Source organism: Dunckerocampus dactyliophorus, chromosome 11 (assembly GCF_027744805.1).
Source record: "Dunckerocampus dactyliophorus isolate RoL2022-P2 chromosome 11, RoL_Ddac_1.1, whole genome shotgun sequence".
Classification (NCBI taxonomy): domain Eukaryota; kingdom Metazoa; phylum Chordata; class Actinopteri; order Syngnathiformes; family Syngnathidae; genus Dunckerocampus; species Dunckerocampus dactyliophorus.
This window is the reverse complement of record NC_072829.1, coordinates 4,886,647-4,911,860: the sequence shown is the minus strand read 5'-3', so window position 1 is coordinate 4,911,860 and position 25,214 is coordinate 4,886,647. Positions and strand designations below refer to the sequence as shown.

Genomic DNA, 25,214 nt, shown 5'->3' with positions numbered 1-25,214 from the left:
ATGCTAAGTCCTGGAATTGACTGGCAACCAGTCCAGAGTGTACCCCGCCTCTCGCCCAACGTCAGCTGGGATAGGCTCCAGCGTACCCCCGCCACCCTAGTGAGGATAAGCGGAATAGCAGATGGATGGATGGCCAATAATACTATTTACATAAATTATAGATATATTAAATATATAATTATATTAATTCATTCATTTGTAATTACTATTATTGTAGTTCATTAATAATAAAAAAAATAATTAATAGTGTACATTTGTAGATTGACCGAGCATATTTAATTCTGAAAGTTAAACAAAGGAAGAAAATATCTGCCTCTATTTTAGTCTGCATTGTTTCCTACAAATATATTTTAATGATAGCAATAATGAATACAAAATTGATTTAATTAATAAAAACATAATTCCAAATTAATTTATTAATTTTTATAATGTTATTTTTAATATTTTTCAAATGTTTTTAATGATGTTTTTCTAAGTCAAAAATATGTGGTTTTGGATTTATTTTTTAAAACTACAAGTCACATTTAAGAATAAATTATTTCTGATTATTCAAATGCTATATGAATACGATATAGGCCAATACATTTGTTCGGTAATTAATTAATTAATTTGCACAGTTAAGTCAAACACTGTCTGAAAGGGGACAAAGTTTTTAAAATCTACAGTTTTACTAATTTTACAGTAAATAACTGGTTACTGTAATTTTTGTGCTGATCAATTAATGGGAATTGCAATTATAATGACTGCTCGTAACACACTGATAATATCTGATTGTCCAGCTATTGGTGCAACTGTTGGAGCAAGGTACAACTGCTATTGCATTTTTAAACAGAACAGTTTGGCCTACTGGTGATAACAACAGAATATTTGTAAATGCTTGCAGAAAATGACAAACAACTGTCAAGGGGAGTCAGTTTTGCATCAGTTTTCACAATGACAAATGATAAAAGAAAAATATCTGAATTTCTTTTTGTTAATTGCAGAAAGATTTGCATTTTAATCGACTAATTTATTCAATCGCAAAATGATAGAAATAGTTTTCTGTCCATCTCGCCGAAGAAAAAGTGAAAGCCATTTTGCATTATCAGCAAATCTTATCCACGGGGACTATTGGTGGTCACGTCATGTCAAATTCCCAGTCACTGACTCATATCACGTCAGATACTTCCTTCTTTGCAGTTGTGCTTCCGCCTTCCCGTCAGAGATCAAGTAAAATGTTTTTGTAGTAATATATACACCCAGTCATCCATTTCCTCTGTGATATCATGTCATATATATATATATATATATATCATGTGACCAGTGTAACCCATCTGCTTATCTGCCTGTCCATCTCCTATTGGTCTCGATTCCATTTGTTTAGATTTCCGGTCGGCTGGCATGTAATAATCCTGCATGTTCGTACTACAGATGGCTCTGTGCTTTCCAGATTATCTCTGCAATCCCTGCGGCAGCCGTGAAAAAGACCTCAGATTACGCAAAAACACTCGCACGGCTTTTATCACACACATGCTTTCAAACTTTGCATTCTGTCTTCCGTATTTACGGTGCAGGTTGCTCATTAAAAAGCCAAATGTAATCAAAGCTCCCCGACGGTGGCAAGAGTTCAGCACGACGTTGAGTTTGCAAAGTCTGAGAGATTAATTTGTCAAAATGCACGGCGTGACTGCGCGCGTTTGTTTACCAATTATCTGGAAAAGACGTGCCAGCCAACAGCGTCACCATCCGAGGGGGGTCACTATGAGTTTACTCCGTCTGTGTTTCCTCATTTCCTCCGGCAGCGTAATGGATGTGGGTGGATAGGAACTCATTCTGCAGTTCATTCATAGTTCTCCCGTCTGCGCCGCTTGACACTTTCCCATATATACAGTGGTGTGGAAAAGTGTTTGCCCCCTTCCTGATTTCTTATTTCTTTGCATGTTTGAGATCATCAAACAAATTTAAATATTAGTAAATGACAACACAACTGAACACAAATAGCAGTTTTTAAATGAAACTTTTTATTATTAAGGGAGAAAAAAAACCCTCCAAACATACATGGCCCTGTGTGAAAAATTGATTGCCCCTCCATTGAAACATAACTGAGATTAATTGAGCTCTATCTAGGAAAAGGTTATAAAGCCATTTCTAAAGCTTTGGGACTCCAGCAAACCACAGTGAGAGCCATGATCCACAATTGGCGAAAACTTGGAACAGTGGTGAACCTTCCCAGGTGTGGCGGCCAACCAAAATTACCTAAGAGCGCAGCGACGACTCATTGAAGAGGTCACAAAAGACCCCACAATAACATCCAAAGAACTGCAGGCCTCACTTGCTTCAGTTAAGGTCAGTGTTTATGACTCCACCATAAGTAAAACACTGGACAAAAACGGCCTGCATGGCAGAGTTCCAAAACCAAAACCACTGCTGAACAAAAAGAACATTAAGGCTTGTCTTAATGAAAAGATCTTGATGATACCAAAGACCTTTGGGAAAAGTTTAACTTTTTGGAAGGTGTTTGTCCCATTACATCTGGTATAAATTTCACGCTGAATTTCAGAAAAAGAACATCAAACCAACAGTAAAATACGGTGGTGGTAGTGTGATGGTCTGGGGCTGTTTTGCTGCTTCAGGACCCGGAAGACTTTCTGTGATAAATGGAACCATGAATTCTGCTGTCTACCAAAAAATCACAAAGGAGAATGTCCGACCATCTGTTGGTGACCTCAAGCTGAAACCAACTTGGGTTCTGCAGTAGGACAATGATCCAAAACACACCAGCAAGTCCACCTCTGAATGGCTGAAGAAAAACAAAATGAAGGCTTTGGAGTGGCCTAGTCAAAGTCCTGACCTGAATCCTATTGAGATGCTGTGGCATGACCTTAAAAAGGTGCTTCATGCTGGAAAACCCTCCAATGTGACTGAATGACAACAATTCTGCAAAGATGAGTGGGCCAAAATTCCTCCACAGCGCTGTAAGAGACTCATTGCAAGTTATCACAAACACTTGATTGCAGTTGTTGCTGCTAAGGGTGGCACAACCAGTTATTAGGTTTAGGGGGCAATCACTTTTTCACACAGGGCCATGTAGCTTTGGATTTTTTTCCCCTCCCTTAATAATAAAAAGTTTCATTAAAAACTGCATTTTGTTTTCAGTTGTGTTGTCATTTACTAATTAAATTTGTTTGATGATCTGAAACCTTAAAGTGTGACAAACACTTTAAAAATAAGAAATCAGGAAGGGGGCAAACACTTTTTCATGCCACTGTATACACGCAACAAAATATAAACACAACATAATTGTTTCATGAGCCAAACTCAAAAGATTTGAAACTTTTTCTGTGTACGCAAAAGGCCTATCACAAAAGGCCTGTCAAAGATTGTTCAATAATCGGTCTCGGTCTATGTTTGTAAGCATTCATAATATCAAGATGCTGATTAGACAGCACAATTATTGCACAGGTGTGCCTTAGGCTGGCCACAATAAAAGGCCACCTCACGGTTTAACTGTATGGGGTGAATTCTTGATCTCAGTCAGACATTTTGGACAATCATGTGCTTCCAACTTCCCACAGACTCATTCCAACATCTTGTGGAAAGTATTCCCAGGGCAGTGGAAGTCAAACATTTCCATTGTTTCCTATGGTGAACATTATTTCACAATAATATTAAGGTCTTGGAAAAAGAGTTTCTATTCTGTATTTAAATCCATTCACGCCTTGCATCAACATATATATCACTAAATTATGAAACACAGCAATGGAAAAAAAAATCATTTTATTTTTCCTTTTTTCCCCTGTACTTGCAGCCCGGACGACATCGGCACCTGCTGGTACATCCTTTTATCGGGATCCGTGTTCATCAAGGAGTCTATGTTCCTGCCCAGAAGCAGGTAGGTGCTCTCTCCCGGTTCAAAAATCTGGTTCAATCCCAAAAAGTGTGATGAAAATTAAGCGGCATATCTTTTTGTGGTGAAAAGTAGTATTAGCTTTAAAAGGGGGACCTATCCTGCTCATTTCAGGGTTTTTAAAATGATAGTGTGTCCTAGTGGGGCACTATACAGTAGTTAGTTTCTTTTAATAAAATACTAAGCAAAGTAAATCTGCATTCTTCTCCTCTTGGCCGAAATGCTGGGATTCGGCCAAACACGTCTACTCTGTTGCGATTGGTCAGGGGTAGAGGGTTGGCTCTTTGGCAGCAAGTCTGTAGTCATCCACAAGTGTGTGCGCTGGTGTGTTTCAGGCATTACACTGGTTTTGCTGTACAGTAATGCCTCGCCACTTCACGCTTCAAATTTTGCGCCTTCACTCTATCACAGGTTTTAAAAAATATATTAATTTAAAAACATCATTGCTGTTTTGTGGTTGAATACTATATTGGTACAGGAATGTGCATATTTAAACAGTTTATTGCCTAAATTAAGCATGTTCAAGCATAAAAATGGCAAAATGAAGTAAACAAAAAATATAACGCATTCAGAAGACGCCTTCAAAGACGTTGTGATGATGTCACTAATGTTACATTCAGGAGACAATAGCCACCACAGGAAGGAAAAAACAGCAACAACTAGGAGCTCTTCCAAAGTAAACATATGGGTGTCAATATTATGTCTGTTTGTGTCATAAACGGAGTGGGGAAGAAGAACTAAGAAACCAAAAACCTTACCACTTCCACACGGAATTTTTCCCACTCAATCTCAGCCATGGTATGTGGGCTCTGCTGGCTCAGTAGCCAGTCTCCATGCAGTGTGAAAGTTAATATGGTCTTTCAGTATTTTTTGACTAATAATAAGCCATAGTCAACCATGAAACAGCGATCATTTATGAAGTATTTTTTGAAAAACAGTGACATAGTGAGGGAGTGATATTCAAACTGTGATATAGCGAGGGATGACTATATGTCTTATTTTTTCTTATTATGTCTACTATATTGGCTAATAGGAGTGTAAAGGTGACTAAAGGGGTGTTATTTAGTCTGTAGATGGTTCTAGTAATGCTAAAAACTGCATTTAGAAGGTTATAAAGGAAATTCCCTTATCACGCTCGGGTCTGCAACCAATTAACCGCAATGAACGAGGTATTACTGTACAATATAATGACCTTCCATTCTCATTGAATTTAATATTTAGGCACTGGAGCTCCTGGAGCAAGTTAGTCTGAAGGTCTCGTGTCTTTGTCAGATATTAATTAGCTCCATCTCCTTCAGAGGACATAAGATTTAAATCTCTCATGCTGCTTTGTCTTTGCCTGAATCAAGCAATGTGGGCGATCTTCCACCACATTGCATAACACACAAAAGACCACTCTGGGGCGCCGGGTGGCCACTGGGCTCTGCAGGGCCGAAGCGTCCTCGCCGTGCCACAGCTAGGAGGAGGATGGGGGAGGTGGGGTCGCTCGCTGGTCATGCTCCAGATTCACATGAACGTGTGGGGTATTTGAAGCAGGAAGGATATTGGAAATATGCCAAAAAATAAGCTGCCCCTTCTGAATATACCCTCTTCACTTGCAGCCAAGGCGAAAGAGCATGCATGCAGGAGGAGGATTTGCAGGTATTGACAGAATAAAAGTGTAGAGTGTAGTTTCAGAAACACCTTAAGGCAGCACAATAAAGGGTCAATAAAGTGGAACTGCAAAGTGTTGCTAATGTGTCTGTCAATGATACATTGAAAGTGTTGGTTACTGCTATACCTTAAACATGACTGAAGTTACATATTATGCACTCTGAGTACTTTATCTGGGTCATCTTTGGGCCTCATCATCAGTTGTTGAGGTCAGATCTGATCGAATGCCGATGTCATGTATGATGTATAAAACAAAGAATTTGCCTTTCTTTGTTTTATACATCAAAATATCTATATACCGTATATCAAATGAAAACACCCTGCAAAACACACAAAATGAATACTGATGATTCCCCATCGGTGCAAGCCTGTATTTCAGAGGGGAGAAAATAAGCGAAGTTTGATGTGCATGAATAACAGGCGTGTGTTTACCGTCCCTTTTGCTGCAGAGTTTTGTTATGCTGGTGAACCACTTTCTCACAAGTAATTGGATGGGAATTGCAGCAGCGTCTTCAATGCCATTATGGAAAGTCCTGGATATGTCATTTGAACTTTAATCCAAAACAACGGAACAATGCACACAAGGGATTTAGCGCATTAGCATGACTGGAAGAAGCACAACCAATTTTAAGTAGATGCTGTAATCTTTTGGGTTGAATTATGCTTTCTTGTCTTTCCATTATCCTCACTAGGATTTCACGAGACGAGACGATGCACGTGATTAGGTCTAGGAGAACTTTAAGAAAAGTAGAACGAAAAAAATCTAAAACATACTGTACATAACAATATATTGCACACCACTAATTTAATTTCTACTTGTTTCTCACGAGGCTACACTCTTCTGCACTCTGTGTGTATGCTACCAGCCCTGCCTCCACCCAGCAAGACAAAGAGACTCTGTGACTGAGAAGAGGGCTTACGCCGTTCATGCTATTCTTCTTTGGAACAAACGTGCCAAGGTGCTGAAACCAACCAATGCACAGAGTGAACTCTCTTCCTGCCTGTTTGGAGGCGAGAGGCGAGGAAAACAGACGCACATGGCAAAATATTGAGGCCGGCAAAATTATCAAGCTGATTTTCATTTATTGTGTGTCTAATTTATGTATTTATTATCGTCCCTGGCCTAGTGCCCACGAGACAGACATCTTGTCACTTTTTAATTCCAGAGGATCTTGTGACATGAGAACTTGTGACACTGCTAATATATATTATAAAATATTATATAATAAAATAAAAAATATATTAAATAAATACATGAATAAACAAACAAATAAATAAATAAATACAGATAAACAATATTGATATCAGACATACCAGTTTTGTCCTGCACTTAATTACCGATACTGATATCTACCAGTACCGAAATAGTCAGCGGCCGATTTCACAAATAAAGACTGCAAAATAAGACAAATACTGCTACAGTTATAGAAAAAGTGACATATTTATTGTCACTCACCATGACCAAATTAAAGGACGATGCCTTGCTTCCCCCTCGCATAAGAAGCACTTTCATAGCGAATTCAAACTATTTTTCTGAGACCCTTATTTTGTTAAATGCCATCTGACAGGATGTAATACACAGTGTTTTATTGTGAAGGTATGTGACGAAGCTTTGTGCTTATAAAAGTTGTCCCCTCAAGACCCATATGAACTGATGTCATTTTTATGCCATTATTAGACATCCCTAATATTAAAATCAAAATACAGTCGTCCCTCGCAATATCGCGGTTTGATTATGGTTCCCTCGTCATATTGTGTTTTTTCCTAAGTTAATTAATCAATTATGTCCGTTTCTTCGTAGACTATGGTCTATTAATATATTAAAACATATTGAAATACAAATGGTATGTAGTAATCTGGTCACTAGTAATGACACAAAACATTGAGACATTACCTTACATTACATTACCTTAACACTGCATGAAGTCATGAAGTCCGCCATGGCATGTACGATATGATTGAGTGAAAAAAGTTATTCTCCCAGTTTGTGTGGCAGTGGTAAATTTTTGGCTTCTTAAGTTTAGACAAAATAAATTTGAGGCTAGCTGGTTAGCTTGCTAGCTTGCCAGCTAGCGGCCGTCTCGAGTCACTGTATCAAAAGAGTTGTGCAATGTGATGTAAACAATGCATAATAGGAGAGTAAAGCTGACTACCTGTATATGCATGTTATTTCATGTCTACGGGGCTGTAATAATATTAGAAACTGTATTTAGAAAGTCATGAACAGGTTTTTTATGCTCCAACTACGAAAATATTACATTTATTAACATTGAATCCTATGTCGCAGAAATTCATTTAGCGCGGTCGGGTCTGGAACCGCAATAAACGAGAGACAACTGTAATAAAAAAGGTGTCTATTAGGGATGTAACGATACATTGGATTTACCTATAAGGAACATTTAGTACCATAATGCATCTACTCGGTAAACAAATCCAATGCCGCCCAGTCTTTGGCTAGCAGGAGTCATGGCTAGTGATCGTGCCAAGGAGAAGCCAGAGCTTGAAAGCTTGAGCACCTGGAACTAATTAATCAATTAACTCAGTCAATTGATTGTGTGCTGTTGATTGTTGTGCGTGTGTGTTAAACCAAGTAGTGCACCTGCATGTTTCTTTATTCTCAAACTATTTCTGTCTCATTGATGTCAGTTCAATTCCCGCAGTTGATTCAGGTTGTCCTCGCTCACACTCCCTGGTTGTCTCTTACATTACAGTCTTAATGAGCGTCATAGCACCGTAGCTGATGGAGAGGGTTGATGACGACTCAGAGTGGAAATTGCTCGTGACACCAGAAGCCCGGCGAGACTTCCTGCAGCTTTGTAACATGCGTCGGTGTTACGTTTCAGACGTCCTCTGCTAGTTTCTCCAGTGGCGCTGTGGTTGCAATGCAAACCTGTAATGACTCCGTCCTTCTTCTATCAGCGCCTATCTGTCCTCTATGGAGCCGCTATCCCACCGACAATGAATGACTCATTAAGTGAAGACGTCGGAGCCATGTGCTCTTTCTCCCAGAGGCTGGCGTGTGACATCAAGTCTAACCCAGATAGGCAAACTCCTGAGAAGTGGGTGACACACATTCACAGCATGTTTGCACACGTGCTTGCTTGCACTAACAGAGCTTGGATTGTCACTTTTTAAGATCCAGCTATCCTCCAACACGCCCTGGTTAAAAGTCTTGATCGTGGACTGTTAGCTAACGACAGCAGACGCTCGCAAGTTAGAGAGTCCAACGAGCCAACAAGTCAAAATTCAACCTAAAATTTTGAAAAATTTTTTTGTGTGTGGTGACACGGATATCGTGGCAAAAACATTAAAATAAATAAAGAATTCACAGTCAAAAGTTTAAGTTCAGTACTTTTAATAACAATTTCTTGTATTTCAATGCCAATTGACCGCACAACTCTAACTATCAATTAATCAACACCATTACTAACCGAACGCATATTTTACTCAATATAAAAATAAAAATAAAAATAAAAATTGTATTAAAAATATTTTTCATCAAGAATTAGTGATTTGTGTTAAAAAAAGCAAAGCAAAGCATGGTTAGAATAGCCTAGTTAAAACATTAACCTCGATGATAGTTAAACATTTTATATAGTCGTGAAATATGAGGACACCGCATGATCTAACTCTTCTACTCCTGGACCGCTGCACACAAGACGGTGAAAATGTGTCAAAACGAGCACCCCGGCTGTGTTGCCTGTGCTATTATTTTTCTGATAAATGCACCACATGGCGGCGCTGTTATTCAACCCCAAAGTTTGACCCCCAAAAGTCAGACTGACTTAAAATTTCTGACACAGCTCAACAAAACAAATGCTGTTACAAAAGGGTGTTTTGTCGAATCGCCATCAAATTTGGTACACACCTCTAGGGGACTGACAAGCATATAAGTTTACAATTTTTGAAAGATTGGTTGCAAAACATGGCCGCCATCAAGCAAAATGTCTTTGCAGGGACAAAGGTGGGACTCCAATTGTTGAGCCTGAGTCATTGAGCGTTTGTGTAATGATTATAAGACTTGGAGGATATCTGTATTACATGCATGCTAGCATGTCTTCCAATGCTTTTTGGCCTCCACCCAGAACTAGAACCTGTTTTTGGAACAAAATTAATTCAAATTTTGTTTGAGTTTTAAAGGTCAACTGTATGTACTTTCTTTCTGCACATTTTTTTAATAAGAAACAGTGATGCCTTGTTGATTAAATTGCACAAAAGCCTTAACATTTGTCACTCGCATATCAGCACACATTTCTGACCTTTTGTTATCACAATCAGCTGCTTGGCACTGGTGTGCTCTTTCATTCATATAGAACTTTCAGACCATCACTTCCTGTCGAGGCGTATAAAATCAAATACGAGCAGCCAGAGCTGAACTAAGCCAAGGAATGTTGCGCCACGACCTGCGGGCGGGATACAGGTCACTCGAGTTCACACGATTTCTTGTCAGTGGCTGTGCAGCAACACATTCAGACTCATCCCTCACCGTTGACTCTCTTATCACTAAGAACGTTACTCACTCTCTTTCCAGCAACATCGTGAAATGTGGTTACTTTTTTTTGCGGCATGTAGCGATTCTCATGGCTTGAAGCGCCGTTGGAATGACAAGGCCTTTAAGAGGTGTTAGCATATTTGAATTACTGTGTGAGGATATGGGGAAGTCATTATGAAAGCACACCACACTCACAAGCCATGTAACCTTGTAAATCACCCGTTTTGCACATTTTCAAACAGCTAAAATCATATGCAAAACAGCAGATAATGTAAATAAATGATAAAGTTTTTCCAACAAGAGAGGAGAAATTTACCCTTTGGGGAAAAATGGCATTTAAAACATCTTGTCTGCCCGCACAACACTAAAAACCTTTAGTGTATTAAAGTTTTCTGGTTCAGATTTTTTGACATAAAGCTGCATGACATCCCCATCAGCAGTGTACTACATCAATAGTGACTTACCCCCCATTTAAGTAAGGAGTTTGGCTTCTCAAAACAATATGCGTTCAAAAGAGTAATACTTTTGCATCACTAAAATACCTCACAAATTGTTATATTTGTCTCCCACCGTATCCCTGTGCACTGTCGCCTCTCCATTCTTGTGTATGTGATGAAGACGCTCGCATCTTCTTCCGCAGTGGAACTCCCACGTAAACAAGATGGCCACGGCGCTCTGTCGTGGAAGAAGATGCGAGCGTCTTCGTCGCATACGCAAAAATGGACAAGCGAGCGACCGTGCGCAGGGACACGGCGGGACCACAACTGGGCTCACGGGACAAAGTGGGGGGTTAAGTCACTGTTGATGAGTACATTGCTGATGGGGATGTCGTACCACTTCATGTCAAAAAATCCCAACTCTCCCTTTAATATGTGGGGTAAAGTAACAGTACAAGCATGTTCTTCTTTAGCATGGAAGAAGCATCATAGTGCCTGATATCATGTATCCAAAATTAATTATTTGATTATTATTAATTACATAATTACAGTGGTGGCCAGAGTGCGGCCTGCGGCTGTTTTTTTTAATTGACCTGCAGCACATTCTAAGAATATCATTTAACAAGAAAAACATACCACAATAGTAAAAATGGAAAAATCATCAGGAAGAGTTTAGAGATTACAAGAATAAAGTCAAAAATACTAAGAGAAAAAATATTCCAACCAGAAAAAGTTGTATTTTTACGAGAATAACATCGAGAATAGAATAAAGTTGAAACATTAAACACATTTTCTTTGAAAAGTCCTGTTAATGTAAGTTGGAATTTAAAAAAAAATTACCTTGTGGAAAAAGTTACAATGTTTCGGGAATAAAGTCAAAAATATTATGTGAATAAAGTCATAATTAGGAGCAGAAAATGTACATAAAGGTTGAAATAGTTGGAACAATTAAAAAAAAGTAACAGCAGAAATTATTTTTATGAGAATAAATTCAAAATATTAGAGAATACGGTTGTATGCTAACGAGAAAAGTCTCAGTTTTATGAGAATAAACAAGTAATAGTATGAGAAAAAATAATGGCATTTGAGTAGCATAGGATTGAAGTAGTTAAGAATATATATATTTAAACTAAATTTTATTTTATATATATTTAAACTAAATTTTATAGATTTTATTTATATATATTTAACTTTTTTTAAATATATCTCGCAAAGAAGGATTCTGTATTTTCCGCCCTTCTAAATGCATTTTTTGCCATTATTGGAGGCATTTAGACATGAAATAACACTTATATAGTCACCTGTACACTGGTATTACCCAATATAGTAGACATAATAAGAGAAAATAAGAGATAAATAAGACTCACATAAAGTTAGCGTTGGGAGAGTGACTTGATCATATGTGTATATGTGTGTATATGTATTTATTCATTCATTATAATAGTTTTTCTCGTGTATTTGTTCCATCATTTAATAATAATCATTTAATTTCTGGATTTTACATTCTTTATTCTTTTCTTTCCCTATTAGAAAATGATCAACACTGGAATTATTGTTAAGTGTGAACATATCAAACACCAGAAGTGAACAGACTGGAAGCGACCCTTGATCCCTGACTAATCTCAAAGGAGTTGGTTGCGGCTGCGGAATCTGAGTATGTTGGCCAACAGGAGAAAAATGCAGATTTTCCCTTGTGTAAAACTTGAGGTTTGTGAATAAAAGCTTACTATTGTAGCCCACTGGGATCCAATATCATTTTAAAAGCTGCATGAAATGAGCAGGGTAGGTCCTGTTAAATAAAATATGATGAGTGAAATATCCTGAAAAAGAGCTTATATATTGTGTTCAGGTTCGTATTATGTTTGGGTCAGTGCAGTTTGGTCCTTTTTGTCATTTTAAAATATCAAAATAAACTAAACCGTTAGCGAGAACCAACAATTACGCCATTCCAAGTTATCTGTCTTCACTTTATCGTAACATGATGACATTTTAACTGTGCTAGTTGTGCATAAAATCTCTTTTTCAGTAGCATCCGTACGGGTGGATTCGTCACTAGACTGTATGTTGCCGTAATATCAGTCATGATTAACTCTCATTCTGCAGAATAAGGGAGGGCATAACTCCTATCCACTCCCTCATCAACCACACACCCCACCCTCCCTTGTAGCAGGAAGTGAGTCGTACGTTGGAATGCTGGCTGTAGCCATCCCAGCACATTGCCGGGGTGGGGGCGGTGTAAGGGGGCAGAGCCATTGGACAGAGTCTCATCCACACACACACACACACACACACACACACACACACACATGCACATGCTTTGAACGAGCCACACACTCTCATTCTCACAGCAGTGAGCGCGGGCTGCAGTCTGAAGCATGCTAACCGAGGACTTAACTGAGGACTAACGTGGTGGGATATTTTAGGAAGAGGATCGTCTTATCTTATCAGGTGGCGGCGTCACTCCGGGAGCCGGTGTGGGGGGCGGGGGGTAAGTGCCCAGACTTGAGCGTCAATTAACTTCTGGCCTGCTAAAGCTGCGGTGTGAAACTCTCTTGTCTTGGTTGTGATGTTCAAGTGTGACGCTTCTGCGGGGAAGCCTTCAAGTGTGGAATGTGAAGTAGAACTATTTTGGATTTGCCTCTGTGCTGCCGGTATTGCCAAAAAAAACAGGAGGGTGTGCGTGCTCTTCATATTTAAAGGCTGAGACATGAATTGGGCACGTTTGAAGTCAAAGACGTAGTCGTCGCTGCGGGGGGATTGTGTTACAAATGGATGTTGGATGCGGCGCCGATTGATTGATACCTTCTGGAAAAGTTTCGAGCAGCTAAACTCTTCTCAGGTGCCCTTTTCTCTTCGCCCTCCCAATGTCGGTTGAGGCGTATTTTGGGAAGCTAAAGTCACGCGTCGATTGTAAATTCTGGGCGGGGGCGTCAGCTTCTATTTCAGAGGTGGCGGGCCCAAAGGTGGGGAGACCACATGTGTTTATGTCCACAAAGGTGAAAGGTGGTTGGGTGGTCAGCTGCAGCTCTGAATCCTGGACGCTGCTTTCAGTCCCTCCTAAGAGCCTCTGATCTCCTCCTCCTCGCTGGCTCCAAAGTCTTGCATAACCGCACGGATTAATCTTTGTCCTTCTTAAAGGCCTGGGTGGGTTAAAAAAGCCGGCGTGCCCTCTCACCACCCGCTCTGCTAAACGGCTTTGCCGAGAGCGGAGACCCCCGCTCAGACCGGGATGCAGCTTAGCGAGTGCGCCGATCGGCGGTGGTCTCCCAGACTGGAAGGCTGGTGATGTATGCGGAATGACATTCCCCACAGCCCGGCTTGTTGTATAACAGGAGGCTAGGGTGGGGGGACACAAGGCCACCGCGGGTGTCAGTCATGTGATAGCTCATCTGTAAATCACACTCTTTATGCACCGCAGTTAACCGGTTTGCAGTTGACATCAATGAAACAGATGAGGCTTTCTGTGTGGCTGCGTAGTAGTGCCCTAGTTTTTATAAGCACCACCCTGGAGATTGTATTTTCTTCTTTAATGTCGACAGATCTCTTCATTTGCATGACAAACAGAGTCTGTGCTATGAATTGGATTGATCTCTTGCTGTGGAGCTTCCAGGTGCTGCGCCAAGACCAGGTGTAGTATTAACTGGCAGGCAGACAAGCGTCGCTTTGTGTACGCAAATGAATGTGAGGTGGTTTAGAGATGAATGGTACATGGAATGTGTTTTTTGGTTCACACCAAAATACAATATGGCACTTGTCTTGTAAAATCTTCTGAAAAAACTCCAAAAAGCACCAACAACGCTCCATTTACATATAATGTGACGTTGATATTAACCAACCTACAGCAACATTGGTATTATTATAACTGATTGCGCCGATCGAACTACGTAACTGGCGTATTGGCACCTTGCCACACCAGACCGGCTAGCTACTAGCCGGCTAGCAACTCGCTTCACAGCACACTCGCCCGCAGCGCGTCACAACGCCTCCGGCGTTATTTTGAAGTTTGGAAAAGTTAATGCTAGGTGTAGGCGTTCGTTTCTATGTTGCTGTGTGAATTCGACACACCCAGGAAGGAAGTTCCGGTAATGCTTAAAAGGACCAAAGTACGACAAAATACTATAAGTATTACATGTTATCATGAATGCACCTGTTACTACATAGGTGTGTCCCATTACGTGCAGCAATGAGCTGTCTCTTTTTACCTGTTTATATCTTCTGAATGCACAGAAAAGAGAAAGATCATCCACAGTCCTTATGTGATACGTGAATACGTTTTTCTCTTTTCTGTGTGTTCTAAATATTGAAAAACTGCTAGCATGAGGCAGCTAATTATGCAATGTAATGGGATTCACCTATTCCACCCATAAAGCCTTCTATTAAAACACCTCTAAAAACTCTCCAACAATGTTTTATCATTTTCCATACATGTTGTGATCAGGTAGCAACTTTGTGCATTTTAAGCATTGCCGTTCCTGGGCGCAGCGATTTCACAGAGCCCATAGCAACGAACGCTACTTCCGTCAACAGCAACATAAAGAAAGCGTTTGCTAGGACTAGGACTTCATGGCAAATTTCATGAAAATGTTGTTTTTTTTTTTTTTACTTTTACATTCCCCAGGCAGAGAGTAATGTTGCTGGGTGCAAGGCAGATCCAGCTATAGTGAAACACTAAGCCATTCCCATCCCTGCGTTCAAAGGCGATACAGTATCTCCAGTAGCTAATGTTACCTCTCGGTAGTGGAGTGAGGGGTTGTAAGGCTCTGTGAGCTGGGTGCTGTGTCACTACACCAGAAAAGTAGTTCTTTGACGTTAGCGCCTACAACAACGTCGCTGCGGCTTGGTTCATATGCAGGCCACTTTATGGAGTTTGTTCATTGTTGATGATGGGCAAAATTCCCCCCAAAAATGCGTTTTTCCTTTTCATGTATTTTTGTCACAAAACATGCATGTTAGCAGCCTAATAGCGTGCTAACACATGGCTCCATTGCCCGTCTGTCATGTCATCAGTGGTTGACTCTGTAGTTCTTTGCTAACTGTTTTGCTAACTAGCAGTTCTGAATATGTCTCAGTGGTCCCACAGTAGTTTACTTGAATGTGTTTTGCCCAAAATTTACCCTTGATGCGTGTATTTTGACCATTTAAAGGTGTGTGTCTGTAGCTTTAATTCTAATGATCTCTGTTTGTCCACATGAAGCATATGCGCTGGAGAAACTTAAAGCTCCCACATCTGCAGCTGACTGCAGACAGATAGTTGGCAGAGCTCCAGACTGCATTTTAGGATGTGTAGCGAAGCCTGCTTTTTTTTTTAGAAAGTGGTGGGCGTATACATAAGGTCAGCTCATCGACCGTAGCTGTAGTCAGAGGCGGTTCTGAGGTTTTTTCCCTTCATGACCTCACGAAGGGTGCCGCACGGTGGTTAGCACGTCGACCACACAGTCAGGACATCCGAATAATCTGGATTCCGATCTCTGTTTGGGCATCTCTGTACGGAGTTTGCATGTTTTCCTCATGCGTGGGTTTTTTTGGGGTACTCCGGTTTCCTCGCACATTTCAAAAATTGTACTATAGATGTCCCTTCATTTCAATTCTTAATTTTAGCAAGACATTTGTGGCATTTGTATGCTAACAACTTTGTGGGACCAGTTTAGGGAAGGCGCTTGAGCCGTAAAAGCACACTTGGAGTTTGGTGTGGAAGAACAAACCACTCTATGCATGGTGTCATTAAGTCATTATGGTCTTGTATTCATACGTATAATTATGTAGGAAAATACTCCAAATAGTGCAGACACAAAGACATCTGTATACGTTTAAGTGCAATAACATCCGCACACATTTGTGTGTCAAAACATGTAATAACACCAGCAGGTTTTCATGCTAAAGCAGCCAGCACTTTAGCCTCATAGGTACTTTAGCACATAGACACTTTAGCACTCAAGCACTCAAATTCATGGTTTTGTCAAGTGCATACGGCAGGCGTGTCCCAAGTGCAGCCCGGGGGCCATTTCACGCTCGTGGCTTTTTTTTTTTAACTGACCCACGGCACATTCTACAAATATAATTTAACAAGAAAAACAACAGCAAAAATATAAAACTTACCAAGAGAAGAAAGTTGTAATTTAACAAGAAAGAGTTAATTTTGCGAGAATAACGTAGTATTTTGATGAAAAATAACATTGTTTTCATAGCATGAAGTTCAAATATCAAAGAAAGTCGTTATTTTTGTTAAGTCATAATTTTATGAAAAACAAACAAAACAACAAAAACAGCAAAAAAGTTCTAGAGTTACAAGAATAAAGTCAAAATATTATGAGAAGAAAGTTTACTAAAAGAAGGTTGAAATAGTTGGAAAATATAAAAAAAACAGCAGAATAAAAAAACAGCTGTAATTGATTAGAATAACGTCAAAACACTACAAGAAGAAATGTGTATTCTAAAGAGAAATAAAGTTGGGATTTTACAAGAATAAATTTGTAATATTATGATAAAAAGTGATGTCATTGCAGTAGCACTGTTAAAGAAAAAATATATCATTGTTTAAAAGACGTAATATTATGAGAAACAATCAAAATGTAAACATTTTTTTGGAAAATAAGGTTGGGGAAAAACGTATAATATGGGAATAAAGTCATAATATGATGAGATGAAAATTTTTAAAGATTATTTAAAAAGAAAGTTGAAATATATGGATTTTTAAAAAAGGTGAAATTCATACTAATAACAGGCATTTTCACCTACATCACAAAGCTGAGATGTTTTTTTTTTCTTGAGATATATTTAACTTCTTAGGATATCTACAGTACATGTTGCTTCATATCAAAGTGGCCCTTGCATCCTTTTATTTTTCAGTCTGTGGCCCTCGCTGGAAAACGTTTGGACACCCCCGGCATACGATTTTATGCCTATTTTTATTTAATCTTTCTTCTTTTCTTTGATGTCAAAATTATTGTTACTGTGCTTAACGTCAACCTGCTCTCAGGGACTAAAGATGGAAATTAGCCACTTTCTGTATAATCTTGCATGTTCACATGACAATATGCACCGTCCCCCTCTTTCTTAAATAACTAAATGTACAAATCTACATCATCTTCCATTTCCCAGCTCTTCTTTTAGTGGGAAAGTAGGTTAGAGTGAATCTTTCTATGAGAAAACCTGAGTTTCCTGTCATCTTTGTGATTTGGATGTTGAAGCAACGATGAGTGCACAGACAGTGAAGGTGTCATTGATAAAAGTTTCCCCCCACCTTTCTCTTGGAAAGTGCTGCAAACTTTTAAGGTAGCAACGGCTAGAAAAGTTTGTGTTCCCCCAGCAGCGTTATTTCAGGTGATCTACTGTATGGTATGCTGCAACCATGCATGTGCAGCATGTCCATCTGGGCCATCAAAGGCAGAAAAAACATGACATTGTCAGCCTTCTAATATAAAACTGAGAGGCTTAACGGAGCTTTGCATCCAAATGCTGGCTTGCGATGCGTGGAAGCGATAATCTTTGTCAAGTTGTGCGCTCTTGTTCTGAAAGAGTTATGATCTGCGCCGGCATCTGGCACCGTCCTCATCTTTGTCATCCTCTTATCCGCTCTTGCACGATCGCCAAGCATGCAGGAAAACACAAGCGTGAATGATTAAAAGTGTGAATTATTCATTGCCAGCAAAGGGTACATAGACTACAGCGTCGTTATTGGAGCAAATAGAAATGAAGTAATTGCTGGGTGTTGGGCTGCTGAGAGGGTCGTGACGCATCCAAGCGGGGAATCTTATGTTTGGTTTAGCCTTATTCCATTTGTTGTTTGATTGGCCCACACGGCGGGTCTGCCAGTCTATTCGCTCAGCAGCATGGAAGCAATGCAGCTTTTAATCGCCACACAAGACACTTTGGTGCCAGAAAAAAATTAAGAAAATCTCCACTTTCATAATCCCTCGCTTAATATGTCACGTTGCAACCAGCAGGATTGGTTTACCAGCATCAGGAATGTAAAGTGCAAACGGGAATGAACATGTCACATTGGACGCGGCCCCCGGCAGGTTTTGTCATGCGCAGTGCGGCCCACGTTTACCCCTCCAGTGAGCGGGCCAGCTCAACGGGATCACAGCCGCCGACGACTCCGAATGTCTGTAAAAGCAGATCAGAAGATTTGGCTGGTTTCCCGGAGACTTCAGCCTGGAATGAGCTGCAGAGAATTACAGCATTTGTTTGGAGAGAAAAGAAGCTAGCATACCTGTTAGGAAGGGTGTCCGGACTCTCCTCACCAGGCCGCATGAAATCAGCCTTTGATTATTTCAACCTTTTATTTGTTAACCCTTTGGAATGCAGGGTAGTTTTTTAGCATTTTTATGAACTTTGTGTTTACCTCGGTATCTCACCTTGAAAACTTTATTTTGACAGAAACTTTATTAATTCATGTATTTATTATAATTTCTTTTATTTTAAAATACATTATTTTATATTTTGTACTTATATTTTATTGTATAGTTTATATTTACTGACAATTAGGTTTTTAAGGTTTTATATATATATATATATATATATATATATATATATATATATAAAATAAATAAATTCATTTAGTGCTTTTAATTAGCGCTTTTAATTTGATGCTGTTCCTGTCTTAGTTTTACACAATACATCATAAATAAGTAAGTAATAAGTAATAATAAATAACTAAGTAAGTAATAATCACGTTAAGAGACGCACTGTCAACCGGTTGCTAGTCTTGCAATACCTCTAAGAGATCTTAAAAAATATATTATTAAAAACCTTTTATCTGTGGCGGTCTCTCTCTTCCTTGTTACAACTTGCTTTGATTTGGCTTTGTGCTTCTTAGCTGTTAACCAGGAACATGACGTGAAGTAACACCAGTCAGCTGACAAAAAAGTAAAAGACACAAAAGACACTGATGCAAGGTTTGTCGGGAAGAAATGAATCCAAAAGAGAAAAGCAAAGCAAGATCGATGTTGCCCTCGGAGTGACAGGTGCAGAGGAGCTCCCCATCCTCCGCCAAATCCGCTCGTTGAATTCTTGAGTGGATGACATCTGCTCGTGTCTGTGTGATCGACGTGCAGGTAGCCAAGCCGCTGCTGGTTGTGTCTATAACTTAGAAGACCTTTCACGTGCCGCCACGCTCACTTTGTTGCAGTCGCGCCCTGCGGTCCAGGAACCGTCTGTACCGCTGTAATAATAGACGCGTGCATTATAGATGGAGCATGCCGCTTCAACGGTGCGAGTCACTGGAGTTTATCTAACGAGGCGATCGGCAAATCAAGCACACGCATTCTTAATTGAAACTTGCTTAGCATGACAAACAAAGAGGGCCTTGTGTCTCTGCATCCAGTCCGGACGCGGTACAAAGGCGGCCTTCTTGGCCAAAACCCTCCCAATCTGGTCTCCTCACGGCCAGAATTTCCACGGCGGCTGCTCCTCGTCTTGTGGGATATTTTTGTCTTTGCTGCTTTTCAAAATATTCCCTTACGAGCTGCCGCGGTGTCACGGCAGCGGACTTTTCCAGAGGGCGGGTGTTCCCGGCCGAAGGGCGGAGTTGTCCATTCAATGCCGCTCTGTTTTTAGACAGAAATTCCATAATGAATCCATAAAACGTCTTCTAGCCTCAAACAGACATTAATTTGATTTTTATGTGCTGCCTGGCTCTCAGCGTGAGTCATAAAGCAGCAGTACATCAGATCCCACTCGACAATGACAGAAACAGAATAAGCTTTCATGTCTGGAAGAGAATGACGTTCAATCTGTGATCATTTCATGCCTTTTCCCACAGTTTTGGAAAGCGATCGGCCGGCAGCCTGAGACGTGGATGTGAGTGCATCGTCCTGGAACCCTCAGAGATGATTGTGGTGAGTACCCTCTTTTTCTTTATTTTTATTAAGCCAAGCCAGATATTTAGTTTTGGCTAATTTGCTGCACTTTGTAGATCAGGGTGTCCAAACTTTTTAAAAATGAGGGCCGCACGCTAACAAATGAAAGGATGCAAGGGACACTTACATATTAACCTAAGCTTTGTGACAGTATGAACTTTGATCTTTACTTTTTATTTATTTATTTTTTATTTATTTTCCGAATATTTCTACTTTCTTCTTGTAATATTCAGTATTCTTCCCATAATATTAGAACTTTTTACCAAACCTGGTTTCCAAAAAACAACTTTAATTTGTTTTGTTTGTTTTTTATCATTTTTTAAGACTTAAAATAACATTTAAAAAATATTTTAACAACTTTTTTCTCAAATATTTTATTCATAAAATTACAGCTTTTTTCCATTTGTTTTTTTTAATTGTCCAACTATTTCCACTTTCATCTTATAAATGTTCTTCTTGTAATTATGACTTTATTTCCATCATATCTTCACTTTATTCTTGTAACAAGCTTTTTCTGCAATCTAATTTTACAAAAATTTCAAACTTTTGTTGTTGTTTTTTTTAATAATACTATGTAAAAAAAAAAGACGTATTTTTCCTTTTCTATTACAACCTTATGCTACCAAAATGACATTATTTTTCCTCATAATACTACGAGTTTATTCTTGTAAAATTTTGACTGAATTCTTGTTCGAATACATTTTTCTCTTAATGTTTTGACTTTATATTAAATTACAGCTATTTTTTTCATTTTTGCGGTTCTTTTAAACTTTCCAACTATTTGAACTTTCTTCTAATACATTTTTTTTTCATAACATAACACAACCTAATTTTCCAAAAATGACAACTTTTATTTTGTTGTTTATAATATTACGACATTGAAAAATAACGTCTTTAATATTTCAACTTTATGCTACTAAAATAACATTTTCCCTCAGAATATTAGGACATTGTTTTTGTAAAATCACAACATTTTCTCTTAATATTTTGACTTTATTCTTGTAAATTACTGATTTTATTTTCCTGTCAAATTATAATTTGAGAACGTGCTACAGGACAATAAAAAAACAGCAGCGGGCCGCAAATGGCCCCCTGTGCCGCACTTTGGACACTGCTGCTCTAAAAGATCTCAAATGGGAATCATGATCGTGTGGTGCTTAATACAAGCTGTTTGGGGTTGCTTGAAGTCCAACACTACAAAACATATGACCTAGATTTATAGAAAATGTAATTTTTGTGTGTGATATCTTCCATGACACAACCCTCCAAGTAGTAAGTACTCTACTGTACTGTACTGTTATAATAGTAAGATTTAGTGATCAGTCAAGAAAGGAAAACGCACATCTGAAATGAATCCAGTGGGAGAACACAGACCACAGGACACATGGCAGTCATAAACGCTATTTTGTCGTCAGACTTGTTCCAGATGCAGAGTTATGCGACTACTGTCGACTTTTAGCCTACCAATACATGCATATACATTATAGTACGTGACTCTAAATGACCTTTGTGGTGCTACCTATGGGTTGTAACATGGGTGTTAGAATCATTGGATCAAATGGTCAGTGACTTGTGAACAATTAGTTGCCAAGTCCTGTTTTGCTTGATGGCGGCCTTGTTTTTCAGCCACGGTGGCTTGCAATTTACACACAGGTCTTTGCCAGAACCCTAAAGGTGTGTACCAAATTTGGCGGTGTTTGCCTTAACACCCTAAAGTTAGGGTGAAGGGTATTTTGCAGAGTGCATCGAAGTGTGTGAGACATTTGAAGTCAATCCAATTTATGGGATCCAAATTTTGAGGTTTAATAACGGTGCCACCTTATGGTGTGTTTGTCAGAAAAATAATAACACAGGCAAAACAGTTGGGGTGCATGTTTTGACAAATTTTCACCCTTTTGTGTGTAGTGATTTAGGGATAGAAGAGCGTACAACAGCTACAGTACCATTCACAAGTTTGGGCATACTTGCTCATGCTATTAAATGAGAGCACGTGCCCTGACTCAACACTGGCCTTGGGAGGCGTTTGTAATGTGCCAGTGCCAGAAAATGGAATAAAACGGTGCAGTTTTGGCCATTTATTTGCATGGCAACTTTATTTTAGAGCCTGAGAATGCAATTATTTAAGTTATTGTATTGTGCTTGTTTGTTTTTAAAAACAAAATGCCACTGTGGTAAAAGGTCATAATAACACGATAGGTTTGACAAGGGAGTGATCAAACACTGGCATCGATTGGCGTAGCACGTAGCAAACTGTCAAACTGAAACCATTGGAGGTTTTACAGACTAGTGTTGATTCACGCGGCAATACAGCGTTCCATGTCCTTCAATTGATTAATCGATTATTAATCGATTATCCAATTAATCTACAACTATTTTGGTAATCGATTAATCGTTCCATTTAAAAATGTACTGTTAATATACTGATTTCAGCCTCAGAAAGCAGACCTATAATCTTTGCATTTCAGGCAAAACAGGATAGTCACATCACATCACACATCACATCACAGCTTTGACTTTGGAAAAAAAGCAATCAACATTTTTGCCTCTCTGATATGTTGCAAAGCAACCCCCTGAAGAACATTCCCATGCAAAGCATAGGATTTAACCACTTGTACTTGTGCGTAGGAAAATGCATACATTTAAGCACAACCCTTACCATGCGTACACACAAAACCTAGTGGTAGAACAGTGAAACTACAAATAGCTATGTCTGTGCCTGTCCAGCGCAGGCCATATCATCTTGTTACGTGCTTCACAACTTGACCATCAAACAAGGCACCGCCTCTCCCCCCAGAGCAGATGAGCTGATGCCGAACACAAAACCTGCCCCTAAAGTTTATTTATTTGTTATTTCTCATTTATTTATTGGTGATGCACATGTAGCAGTCTGTGCCAGTGACTCGTCGATTTGCAGTAGAGTGTTTGTGATGTTTGTCAGTTGATTTTTCATACTTCTCTACTTCACTTTTGGTGTCCGAGAAATTCTCCCTGTACGCCGTCCTTGCTATGATTTCAGGGAGGGAAAAATCCCATTCATGCATTCTTACACGGGAGCGCTGCTAAGGGGCGGAAATTAAAAATGTGCTTTTTTAAAAATCCGATTCATTGATGAATCGAAAAAATAATTGACCGATGAATCGATTGTTAAAATAATCGTGAGTTGCAGCCCTACACCCTCGCAAGCGTCTCTTTCCAAGCATGGTCATGTGATGCTGTGAAAACAGCTGGCTGGCTCCGCGTCAGCTTGCAGCAGATCCCGGTAATCTCCCTTTCACATGCCGTAATTGCTGTGTGGTATGAATGCGTTGTCGTCACGGGCTTTAATGTTGGCCGAGCTATCATCTAAACACCCCTCTGGTCCCCCCTTCCACTTAAAATGACAGTCGTTGCTGCTGTGGTTTGCTGCTGCAGACGCTCCCATTTGCTGTATTAGGTGCCATCCAGCCCTGTAATTACTGTTGCAGGACAGTTATGCAGCCGGAATGGATACAGATGACTCCCCAGTCCTGCATGTCTGACTTTGAATACATGTCGAAGTGGGGGGAAAAAAAGACACAAACGCTCACACACGTTGGTACACATTTGCATGCATGGAGATTTGAGACGAGAGACGGTTGTCATGGCAGCAGTTGGTGTGGAAGAGGGAGATTTTGGCGGAGTAATTCCAGCGCTGTAGGAATGTGAATTAGCGAGGAGTTAAAAAAAAAGGAAAATGAAGTTTTATTATGTCATTCCATGGTGAGTGGAGTGGCACTCGACTTTTTTTTAGCCAGAAGTGGTGGAGAGAAGGCTTGACGACGACGTTTGGAAGCGTGGATCTGGTCTTAACTTGTAATTTTGATGCGTTGAAAGTCTCTGTTTTCCCTCTTTGACTGTCACAAGGTACGCAACCCACACGCACGCTTTTATTAACGGGACAGGCAGAAGTGTCAGGAGGGTGGGGTTGACGGGATGGGAGAGAAGCGAGTGAATGAAGACATTCAACCCCCCACCCCCTCCATCCTAACCCCTCTTCACCGTCTGCCTCCGTCATTCCCAGGTGGACTATATGGATGAAAATGAGGAGTACTTCCAGCGCCAAGCCTCCCACCGACAGTCCCGCCGCCGCTTCCGGAAGATCAATCAGAAGGGGGAGAGGCAGACCATCATCGACACGGTGGATCCGTACCCCGCCGGAAAGCCGCCCATAGCCCGGGGGTATCACACGGTGAGTGTCGCACGGGATGTGGGGAGGAGGACAGGGGTGGGCGCCGCTCTTGTCTGTTCTTAACCCTCGCTGTGCTGAATCGCTGCTGTTGTGTCAGCTGACCCTTGTAGTTTGTTGGGATGCCAGTTGATGTGACCTTCCTTGCTAGATGTTGTGATCAAGCTAGATCAAGCTTGTGGTGCTTTTTTTTGTAGTTTTAGTAGTCTACTTTTTGTAGTTTTGCCTAATAGTTTCCCTGCTTGTTTGTGTCTACCTTGTCGTTGTTGTGCCCTGATGTGAGACTTTGTGGTTGTTTGTGTGCGGCACACTCGGGATTCATCGTGATGGTGTCAAGTATACATACTGTACATTGGCGTGTGCAACCCGTACATGCTTCTCCTGCAGTCAAAAATGTGTTGATGTGAATGTATAGGTTCTTTTTAGTATAGATGATAAGTGTGCTCATTTTGAAGCGGTGTGTGGACAAGCGTTTGCATATTTATATATCGAGAGGTATATTTTTACGTGTATCCAACATTTTGAAGTATTTTCAATCAGGTATTTTTGTGGTTATGGCATTCATTTGCAAATGTTGCCATCAAGCCTGGTCAAAAAGAGATGGGGGCAGGATTATTAGAGCTGAATGGCAATGTCAAGCAAGCAGTAAGGTTTGGAGAGGGAGGAGCGAGCCCGAGTATGG

The 25,214-nt window shown here is 40.0% G+C and overlaps 1 protein-coding gene across 7 annotated transcripts in view; it reads left to right on the top strand.

The window, feature by feature from the left end:
- Nucleotides 1-25,214, top strand: part of rapgef2b (Rap guanine nucleotide exchange factor 2b) — a 126,003-nt gene that overhangs the window by 50,496 nt on the left and 50,293 nt on the right. For 6 of the 7 annotated variants that reach the window (XM_054793011.1, XM_054793009.1, XM_054793008.1 and 3 more), the window contains exons 4-6: nucleotides 3,788-3,871; nucleotides 20,232-20,307; nucleotides 24,368-24,535. In XM_054793011.1, coding sequence (XP_054648986.1) covers nucleotides 3,788-3,871; nucleotides 20,232-20,307; nucleotides 24,368-24,535 — 328 coding nt within the window. Of the gene's footprint in view, nucleotides 1-3,787; nucleotides 3,872-12,713; nucleotides 12,957-20,231; nucleotides 20,308-24,367; nucleotides 24,536-25,214 lie in introns of those variants that run through there. The other variant, XM_054793012.1, reaches the window with a different exon arrangement.